This window comes from Aythya marila, assembly GCF_965140915.1.
Source record: "Aythya marila genome assembly, chromosome: 4".
In the NCBI taxonomy this organism is placed as follows: Eukaryota; Metazoa; Chordata; class Aves; order Anseriformes; family Anatidae; genus Aythya; species Aythya marila.
In genome coordinates this window covers 51455-62953 of record NC_139045.1, presented here as the reverse complement: position 1 = coordinate 62953, position 11499 = coordinate 51455, and the positions used below count along the sequence as shown (strand labels likewise).

Below are 11499 nucleotides of genomic sequence, written 5' to 3'. Positions count from 1 at the left end.
GAAAACGTAGGACGCACCAAACCCTATCCCGAAAACGTAGGACTGCTCGAAACCTTATCCCGAAAACGTAGGACGCACCAAACCCTATCCCGAAAACGTAGGACGCACCAAACCCTATCCCGAAAGCGTAGGCCTTTCCAAACCCTCTTCCGAAAGCGTAGGCCAGTCCAAGCCCTCTCCCGAGATACTAGGCCGCGCCAAGCCCAAACCCCCAAAATTAGGATACTCTAACCCTGGAGAACCCTAGCCCTGGAGAACCTAACCTGAAAAGAAAAATTAAGATCTTAAAACCCTAACTGTAAATATCTGACCAAAAATAAAGCCCTAAGACCCTAACCCTAAAAAATGTATCAACACTGCAACCCCAAAAATTCTAAAACCCTAACACGATAACCCTGAAACCCTTAAAACTCTAACCCCCAAATCCTCAAAATGCTATCCGTTAAAACTCCAACCCTAAAAACCTTAAAATCCTAAACATAAACCCTGAAAAACCTTACCCTGAAACCCAACCCTAGTGCCCAATCCCTGAAACCTTAAAACCCTGAATCAATCTTTGGAAAATAACATAGGCTGAGTCGAGGATCTCAGTACAGTAGCATTTTTATTCGATATTACAATGGCAGGCATCCCGCAAGCAGGAGGGTGCCTACTAATTCCATATACAGTTTATATACACTTTTTTTTCTGCTAAGGACCGGGACCCTCCCCTGTTTCCCCATTAACTGTGCTATTCAAGGTTCATAATTGATCTGGTGCTTCACAGAAAATACACAGCTGCTGGCCTGTTACAAGTCACATTTGAGGTTTTTACTCTTTGAGGGTGTGATAAATTAGTGGGGGGTTTGTTCATTGTCTTTGAGGAATTTGAAGAATCTGCTGAGGAGATAAGGTTGTACAATTGAATGGCCTCGATAAAGGGGGACGATTAAGCAGATACCAGTGTGATAAACTAGTGGGGGAATTTGGAGAATCTGCTGAGGAGATAAGGTTGTACAATTGAATGGCCTCGATAAAGGGGGACGATTAAGCAGATACCAGGAGGGGGTGTTGGGTGAGCATCCTTGAGTAAAACCAGACTCTGTAAAACTCCTTACCACAAGACATCCTTTTTGCCGCCTCACTTCCCCCACCTGAACACGAAGCAGAGGAACAACGACCCCCCTCTCAACAATAGACTGCGCAGCCTCAGCCAGTTCAACAAGTCCTGATAAGCTGGAATTCAACTGCTATAAAACAGCAACACTGAAAAGGGAAGGTGTGTGCTGTTGCGGAGCGGAGACTCCCCAGCCGCCCAGCGCTGTTTTGCTTGTGTCTGCTTACTTGATTAATAAAATAATTTCAATAGACCAGTAAATTGTGTGGTCTAATTTATAACAATTTGGTGCCGTGACTCGGATAAAGGCATCAGACTGAGGCGCATTTCAGGGGAGGCGCCCCACCGAGTTCGGCGGCCTCTGAGAACGCAGGCCTCACTCGGGACCTTTTACCGACGAACCCTAAATTAGACACAAGCAAATAAAACCGGTAAACCTCAGGCAACCTTTGTGCACGAAGACCGAACGAAGACTCAGAGGAGGAGTGAGTAAAAAACGATAGGCCGGTATTCCGTTCGGTTGGGGTTGGGTTTCCCAGAGTGTGACAACTGAGACGTCCAATTGCGGACGAAGCAAGAGCGGACCCCTCGGTAGTGCGGTTCCCACATCCCGCGAGGGACTGGGCCACGAAAAGGGGGAGCGTGTGTGTGTGTGTGTGTGAGGGCACTCTGGAAGATGGGCCAGAAAAAGAGTAAGCTTTCTGGTTCCATGGGTGGGGGAAATAGTGGTAAGGATATGTCCTCCATTCCCCCCAATAGTCCTCTGGGAATAATGATTAAAAATTGGAATGATTCCCCTTCTAGGCGGGGAAAGAGTAAAATTAAAATGATTCATTATTGTGTGGAAGTGTGGGGCAATAAACCCATTAAAGGGGACAGTGTCTTCTGGCCCCCGTTTGGCTCCTTCGAAGATTGGATATGCCAGGCCCTAAATATTTATGTAAACTCGAAGGAACCTTACAGCTCAGAGGAAAGTGAATATGCGCACCTCTGGATAAACACAGATACGAGGACGCGCTTATATCCTCTAAAGGAAAAAGAGGGGCGCAAAAAGAGGAGAGAAGATCTGGAAACTCCGATAATACCTCCGCCCTATAGTCCTCCCCCCGAGCCCACGGCTCCCGCTCTGAATGTACATAGTGATTCAGAGTCAGACTCTGATCAGGAGCCACGGGGACCTACAACTAGGAGCCGAGCTAGAAACCGAGAACTGGCTCCTCGACAGGGATTATACCCTTTGCGAGAAATAGCAATGGGAGGTCCTCAGCCAGGAATGGGATACGTGGTAGTTCCCATTAATTCGGGAGATGTAAGAGATTTTTAAAAGGAAATGGGAAGTCTATTAGAAGACCCATTAGGGGTGGCAGAGCGAGTAGACCAATTCCTGGGACCAAATATATATACGTGGGAAGAACTACAGTCAATCCTGGGAATACTTTTTACATCAGAAGAAAGAGGTATGATCAGGAGATCGGGAATGCGGATTTGGGATCAGCAACATCAACAAGGGCCGGCTGCTGATATTAAATGGCCAATGCAGCCGCCAAATTGGAATAATCAGGACCCAGTACACCGGGGTCATATGCAAGACTTAAGAACTATTATCATTCATGGTATTTGAGAATCCGTCCCCAGGGGGCAGAATATAAATAAGGCCTTTAATGAACAACAAAAAAAAGATGAAACTCCAACAGAGTGGTTGGAAAGACTGCGAAAAAGTCTGCAGTTATATAGTGGTCTGAACCCCTGTAGGGGAGGCCTTGCTTAAAACACAATTTGTGGCAAAATCCTGGACAGATATTAGGAAGAAGTTGGAAAAGATAGAGGATTGGCAGGACAGAGGACTAGATGAGCTGTTAAGAGAAGCTCAGAAAGTGTATGTGAGAAGGGAAGATGAAAGGGAGAGAAAACAGGTACGAATTATGGTAGCTGCAGTGCAAGAGGGATTAAGAGTAAAGGAACAAAGGTGGAAATCAGGAAGAGATAGAGAAGAGAGAAATAATGATCAGAGGAAAAGAGATGTGACCTGTTTTTACTGTAACAGAAAGGGTCACCTGAGAGCGACTTGTCGACAGAGAAAGGAGGACGAGAGAATGTTTAAAAATGAATAGGGGTGTCAGGGGCTCTATCTGCTGGGGACCCGAAGAAATAACGAGCCCTTGATAAAGTTAAGAGTGGGTCCTCAGCGCGAGGAAATGGAGTTCCTCATTGATACAGGTGCCGAGAGATCTACAGTCCAGACCTTGCCGTCGGGTTGTCAGACCTCAGGGGATAAGGTACAAGTAATTGGTGCAAAGGGGGAACCTTTTGGGGTTCCTGTCATAAAAGAGGTAGTTATTGAAATGGGTCCTAAGAGAGTCATCGGACACTTACTATTGGTACCCGAAGCCGAATACAACTTATTGGGCAGAGATTTGATAATAGAATTAGGCATTAGTTTAGAAATAGTTGAGGAAAAATTAACAATCAAATTATGCCCTCTTCGGGTAGAAGATGAGGAGAAAATAAATCCTGAAGTCTGGTACGCCCCGAACAGTGTAGGAAAATTAAACATTAAACTTTTTGAAATAACAATCAAATACCCGGAGACACCCATAAGAATTAAACAATATCCTTTGTCTGAGGAAGGTCGACGGGGACTAAAGCCCGAAATTCAAAGATTATTACAGCAAGGCTTATTGGAGCCCTGCATGTCCCCTTTTAATACTCCCATTCTGCCAGTACGGAAAAAGGATGGCAAATATCGATTAGTACATGACCTTAGAGAAATCAATAAGAGAACTGTGACCTTCCCTGTAGTAGCGAACCCACATACTCTTTTAAGCCAGCTCCATCCCGAAGATAGATGGTATAGTGTGATAGATTTAAAAGATGCATTCTGGGCATGTCCCCTAGATGAAAATAGCCGGGACTATTTTGCTTTCGAGTGGGAAGACCCTGATACACATAGGAAACAGCAATTGAGGTGGACGGTCCTGCCTCAGGGATTCACAGAATCCCCCAATTTGTTTGGACAAGCTCTGGAGAAAATTTTGCAGGACTATGACAAAGTGCCCGAAACTACAATGATACAGTATGTAGATGACTTATTGATAGCAGGAAGGGATGAGCAGGTTGTAAGACAAGCAAGTATCCAATTGTTAAATTTTCTCAGTTTACAAGGATTAAAGGTTTCAAAGCCTAAATTACAGTTTGTAGAAGAGGAAGTGAAATATTTGGGTCATTTGTTGAATAAAGGAACTAAAAAGTTAGATCCGGAAAGAGTCCGAGGGATTTTAGAATTAAAACCCCCAACCACAAAGAGACGGGTCCGGCAATTATTGGGGCTAACCGGATACTGCAGACAATGGATAGAGGATTACAGTGGAAAGGTCAAATTCTTATACAATAAACTAAATAGGGATGGGCTCCTCAAATGGACAAAAGATGATGAGGAGCAGCTGCAGAAATTGAAAGAAGAACTTATAAATCCTCCAGTCCTCAGTTTTCCCGAATTAAAGAAACCCATTTTCTTGTTTGTAGATAGCTCAGAAGGCACTGCCTATGGAGTGCTTGCACAGGAATGGGCAGGCAGCAAAAAACCTGTGGCATACTTATCGAAATTATTAGACCCCGTTAGTAGGGGATGGCCTAGCTGCTTGCAAGCAATAGTAGCAGCTGCCTTACTAGTAGAGGAGGCTCAGAAGATAACTTTTGGAGGAGAAATTAAAGTGATCTCCCCTCATAACATACGTGGGGTCCTACAGCAAAAAGCCGAAAAATGGATTACGGACGCTAGGTTGTTAAAATATGAAGGAATCTTGATTTCTTCTCCAAAACTGACTTTAGAAACAACATCAGTGCAAAATCCGGCTCAGTTCCTTTACGGAAACTCAGAGGAACCCTTAGCCCACGATTGTCTCAGACATATAGAAGAACAGGTAAAATTGAGACCTGACTTGGAGGATGAAGAATTGGCTTTTGGAAAGCGAATATATGTAGATGGTTCCTCTCGAGTAGTGGAAGGGAAGAGGAGGTCGGGGTATGCATTGGTGGATGGAAATACTTTCAAGGTAATAGAATCTGGCCCTCTAAGTCCCAGCTGGTCGGCACAAGCTTGCGAGCTGTATGCTTTGCTACGAGCCTTAAGATTACTAGAAGGCAAGAGCGGTACAGTGTATACGGATTCAAAATATGCTTATGGGGTTGTGCACACATTTGGGAAAATATGGGAAGAGAGAGGCCTTATTAATTCCCAAGGGAAGGGATTAGTGCATCAGGGGTTAATTGTGGAAGTTTTGCAGGCTATCCGGAAACCAAAAGAAATTGCAGTAGTGCATGTGAAGGGACATCAGCGGGGTCTGACTCCCCAGATCAGGGGGAATAATGTGGCTGACCAAGAGGCAAAAAGGGTGGCTCTTATGTGTATATACGAAATGACAAAAAGAGCGGATTGCCCAAGTTGTGGCAAAGATTTAAAAGAGATGCCCTGTTATGCTTGTTGGAAAAGATGGGGGGTAGATGGGGTGGAATGTAATTGCTCAGAGGAAGAGGAGCCGCCCTATAAGAACTGCTTCAAGTGTGGACCACAGAAAACCATAATTGGTGGGCGTTTTCCTCTCTTGTGTTTTACTACTAGTGAGAAGGAGAAGCTGACACAAATGGGAGTACAGGAAAATAAAGAAGGTCGGTGGGTTATACCCGATGGGAGGGAGGTGCTACCAAAATCATTGGCTATGAGGGTGCTACGGAGGTATCACGAACAAACACATTGGGGTACTCAGGCATTAGTAGATCAATTTGCAGCCAAATATATGTGTATGGGCATATACAATATAGCCAAAGAAATTGTGAATGGATGCATAACTTGCCGGAGGGTGAATGCCAAAAATATGAGAAAGAGGGTCTTAGGCGGGCGTGAACTGGCCCACAGACCCTTTGCGAAAATTCAATTGGATTTTACCGAACTTCCCAAAGTAGGAAGATACAAATATTTGCTAGTAATTGTTGATCATCTCACAAACTTTGTAGAAGCATTCCCTACGGCAAGGGCAACGGCTAATACAGTGATAAAGACATTACTCGAGAACATTATTCCTCGCTATGGGGTCATAGAGACTATAGATTCTGATAGGGGACCGCATTTTGTGTCAAAGATTTTAAAGGAAATAATGCAAAGCCTGGGAATTAAATGGGAATATCATACTCCTTGGCATCCTCAAAGCTCAGGAAAAGTAGAACGAATGAATGGGGAAATTAAAAAGCAGCTTACAAAATTAATGTTGGAAACTAAAACTTCCTGGATAAGGTGTTTGCCACTTGCCTTAATGAATATACGTACGAAGCCCCGAGCTGACATAGGAATATCACCTTTCGAAATGCTTTATGGTATGCCCTATGATATAGGGATTCCTGTTGAGGGATTTCTTGAAACAGCAAAAATCCCATGGCTTGCTGTAGCTGAGCAAACCAAGCTACCAGGGCAACTATGAGAAGTTCCCATGACAGTGTTCCCACATCGCCCAATTGAGGAATTCAGGAAAATATTGTTACCAGTAGCTGGCCTCAAGGACAAGGTCTATGTGACTGCTAATCACAAGGGGGTTGTTTTCTTGCAGGTGGGGTTGTTTTCTTGTAGCTGTTTGTCTGAGTGCTTTTGACCAATAATCTTGTGTGAAACACTGTCCACCCCTGTTAAGTTCTCTATAAAAGTTAGGCTATTCGGGCAATAAAATGGAGCATGATCTGACTCTACTGTGTGTCTGTCGTGCTTTCGACCGTGCTTCCTGCAACATATGGCGCCCGAACAGGCTGAGACCTGAACAGGACCCGAACGGAACATCGCAGCTTCGCCGGGACAAACATCGCAGCGCAGCGGGACACCAGCGGCGCCGGCACATCCGAACGCAGGTAGACCAGGAGACCAGCGGCGCCGGGACCAGCGGCGCCGCGACCTCGCCGCGCCGTCGGGACTTCGGAGCGCCCATCCGACCGGCGCTTGAGCGGACCGGACACCGGCCCAGAAACACGGTACACAGGACTCACGGTGAGGCGTGGTATTCCCGCTGAGACACGCGGAAAACCGCGGGGAACGGGGTTTTGCGGCGGGACGTGGAATTGCGGAGGGCCGCGGGAAACGGAGTTGCGGCGGGACGTGGAATTTGCGGAGGGCCGCGGGAAACGGAGTTGCGGCGGGACGTGGAATTTGCGGAGGGCCGCGGGAATTAGAGTTGCGGCGGGACGTGGAATTTGCGGAGGGCCGCGGGAAACGGAGTTGCGGCGGGACGTGGAATTTGCGGAGGGCCGCGGGAATTAGAGTTGCGGCGGGACGTGGAATTTGCGGAGGGCCGCGGGAATTAGAGTTGCGGCGGGACGTGGAATTTGCGGAGGGCCGCGGGAAACGGAGTTGCGGCGGGACGTGGAATCGCGGAGAGACGCGGAAAAAGGAATCGCGGAGAGACGCGGAATCGCGGTGAGACGCGGAATCGCGGAGAGACGCGGAAAAGGGAATTGCGGTGAGACGCGGAATCGCGGAGAGACGCGGAATCGCGGTGCGATACGGGCCATCCGAGATCGAGTTGCTACGGCAGACCAGAGGCGTCAGTGGACAATGGCGGCCGACCCTCACCGTGTGGCGAGTCGGCACAGAGCAGAGGGGCGGAGATCAGGACTCTGCAGCCTGTCTGACGTAACCATGGAGGCAGCGGCAGCAGCGGCTGTGCTGCTTCTCTCTGGCATTCTTTTTATAAGAAGTTATCTTGCAATGCAAAAAAAGACTATTCGTCCCCAGATCGGTGTTATAACTATGTTTCTGGATAACATTCCGTGGGGTTGCCACATTCTACAGACTATTAATGACGATTTAGCTCTATTGCAGGGCAGGAGAGCAGAGACGCAGATTACACCGCCAAATGACCACCGTCAGGCTCGTTCACAAACAGCTTCTAGGGTTGCAGCTGGCACGGCCTGCAGCCGTATAGCAGACGTTACACTCTCTTTCCTAACTAGTAATCATGTGTCTCATCCATTTGTGGTGAATGGTCAGTGGCAAAAAGAAAAGGGGGAGAGTAAGGGGCGACAAAGACGGAAACGGTGCCAGGAGGATGCCACTGACACTAACAGCATGGGTAATAGGAGTAGTATAAGTGACACAGGTGACGGTGCGGGGCGGCGGCAGGCGCTGCCGCGCTGCGGGGCACTCTGCCTGCTGCTCGCCCTCGCCGGCCTGTGCACTGCTGCCGACGGTGCTAGAGCAAAATGTGAAGACTGCTCAGATGGCAGTGATGAGAGTGCTTGTGTGAAGAAGACGTGTGCTGAATCTGACTTTGTGTGCAACAGTGGTCAGTGTGTGCCAAATAGATGGCAGTGTGATGGGGATCCGGACTGTGAAAATGGGTCTGATGAGAGTGCTGAGCTGTGTCATACGAGAACATGCCGGGTAAATGAAATCAGGTGTGGTCCTCAGTCAACCCAGTGTATCCCAGTGTCCTGGAAATGTGATGGTGAAAAGGACTGCGACAGTGGAGAAGATGAAGAGAGTTGTGGCATTGTGACTTGTAGTGCAGCAGAATTCACATGCAGTAGTGGGCAATGTATTTCCAAAAGCTTTGTCTGCAATGTTCAAGATGACTGCAGTGATGGTAGCGATGAGTTGGAGTGTGCACCTCCTACCTGTGGTGTTCATGAGTTTCAGTGCAAGAGTTCTACCTGCATCCCTATCAGCTGGGTGTGTGATGATGATGCTGACTGCTCCAACCACTCGGATGAATCTTTGGAGCAGTGTGGCCGCCAGCCTGCACCTCCAGTGAAGTGTGCTACGAGTGAGGTGCAGTGCGGCTCAGGTGAATGTATCCACAAGAAGTGGCGATGTGATGGAGATCCTGATTGCAAGGATGGAAGTGATGAAATTAACTGCCCTTCTCGGACCTGCAGGCCAGACCATTTCAGATGTGAAGATGGGAACTGTGTCCATGGGAGTAGGCAGTGCAGTGGTGTGAGAGACTGTCTGTATGGCACTGATGAAGCAAACTGTAACAATGTTATTCAGTGTTCTGGACCTGGCAAATTCAAGTGCAGAAGTGGAGAATGCATAGATATCAATAAAGTGTGTAACCAGCAGAGAGACTGCAAGGACTGGGGTGATGAGCCCCTGAAGGAATGCATCATAAATGAATGTGACTGTCCAGCTGGGTTTGAGTTTATAGACAAGAGAAACTGTGGAGACATTGATGAATGTCAAAACCTTGGTATCTGTAGTCAAATGTGTATCAACCTGAAAGGTGGCTACAAAAGTGAACGTAGCCGTGGATATCAGATGATTCCTGCTACAGGAACCTGGAAAAGGTCATACTGGTACAAAGACACAAATAACACCTGTGATTGCAATGACGCTGCTAAGCAGGGTTTAGGGGTTTGTAGCATGGAGACAAGGGGTAACAACTACAGTGTTTGGAACAATTGTACAGCTTTGGCCTTACCTCCTGATGTGCTTCTGATTTGTGGGGATGGGGCCTGGCAAGGTATCCCTGCAAATGCTATCAGATGTCCATGTTACATAGATAAACTCATTGTATTTGCTCCTAGCTTGTTACAGTTGCGTGAGATCACCAGACATAAATGGACATTGCTTGCATTGGATTGCAATGATAATGTTGAATTGTGTGGGGTTGCAGCTAGAGCGGCATTAGCAATTTCAGTGCCTGGAGTGGCATCTGCGGCCGCATGTAACAACTTAGAAAAATTGGTATGCTGGGCCGAGAGGCAAGCCTATGCCACGACAGAGATACTTGAGGAGATGTTACCAGATCAAAATAGTCTGCAACATCTGCTTTTACAGGATCAAGCTGCTATTGACATCTTGCTTTTGGCTCAAAGGAATGGGTGTGAGGACTTTAAGGGAATGTACTGTTTAAACCTTTTTGATCATAATGTGTCAATTCACAAATCCATTACTTTCCTGAAAGAGCACATGAGAAAGATTCAATATGGTATCAATCCTTTCAATCAATGGTTCACTGACTTGTTTGAAACAAAGTGTAGATGGTTGCTGGGTTTAATCACAAGGGGATTAAGGATTTGGTTTATGGTGGTGGTAATCATCGTTGTGTGTTGTAAGTATAGCTAAAGAGTTACTTGTAAAACTGCTGTGTCAGGCTTGGTTTGCTCAAAAGAAGAAGGGGGAATTGTTGAGGGATTTCTTGAAACAGCAAAAATCCCATGGCTTGCTGTAGCTGAGCAAACCAAGCTACCAGGGCAACTATGAGAAGTTCCCATGACAGTGTTCCCACATCGCCCAATTGAGGAATTCAGGAAAATATTGTTACCAGTAGCTGGCCTCAAGGACAAGGTCTATGTGACTGCTAATCACAAGGGGGTTGTTTTCTTGCAGGTGGGGTTGTTTTCTTGTAGCTGTTTGTCTGAGTGCTTTTGACCAATAATCTTGTGTGAAACACTGTCCACCCCTGTTAAGTTCTCTATAAAAGTTAGGCTATTCGGGCAATAAAATGGAGCATGATCTGACTCTACTGTGTGTCTGTCGTGCTTTCGACCGTGCTTCCTGCAACAGATTCCCTCTGATCACCCACAATTACAGGATATACAGCTGAATTCGTACTTAGTGCAACTGATGAACCGACGAAAAGAGATGCAGAAGAGGGGCTTAGTGGTACAGCGACCTCCCTTAGATATGGCAATACATAGTATAAAACCCGGAGACAAAGTGTTAATCAGAACTTGGAAGGATCGTGTACTAACCCCTCATTGGGAAGGACCCTATGTTGTTTTACTCACCACAGAAACAGCTGTCCGGACCGCAGAAAAGGGGTGGACACATGCCAGCCGCATCAAAGGGCCTATCCACGACGAGAAGTGGGAAATCGCACCGGGAAACGCAGAACTGAAACTTACCCTACGGCAAACTCGATAAGTACCTTGGGTCTGGGTAAAAGGTCCCCCCCCGAAGAGCATTACTGCTGCCGAGAAGAACTAACAACCTCGTAGTTGGCTGCAATCCAACTGACGAGCGAGGCAGAGTAGTGAAATGGTGGGGAGAGATATGGGCCTGGATCAGCCCCATAGGTACTTGTGGGTTCTCATAATAGCCTCGTTCTGCATCGCGACTCAACATCATCCTCATCAGCCTTTCCAATGGAGTCTGATGAGATGGGAGGATACCACCATAGTACAGCAAATTACCACGGCTGGTGCCCCTAACTTTAAGACTGATCTTTGTAGTCTAACAATTGTGGGAAGGAGTTGTAACAATCGATCAGACTTTTATATGTGTCCAGCCTCAAACCCGGGGAGGGGCTACTGCAACTACCCTAATGATTATTACTGTCCATATTGGGGATGTGAGACCATCGCTTCAGCATGGAATCCAGGGGCAGGCAGGGACAAGCATCTTGCCGTACAGTTTGGGCCTG

General features: G+C 47.0%; 1 protein-coding gene across 1 annotated transcript; it reads left to right on the top strand.

Moving 5' to 3' along the window:
* Positions 1-8136: 8136 nt before the first annotated feature.
* LOC309877325 (very low-density lipoprotein receptor-like) lies at positions 8137-10529 on the top strand. The gene has a single exon (XM_082758596.1). The coding sequence runs from the start codon at positions 8199-8201 to the stop codon at positions 10197-10199; it is 2001 nt and encodes a 666-aa protein (XP_082614722.1). The 5' UTR covers positions 8137-8198; the 3' UTR covers positions 10200-10529.
* The last annotated feature ends 970 nt before the right edge of the window (positions 10530-11499 follow it).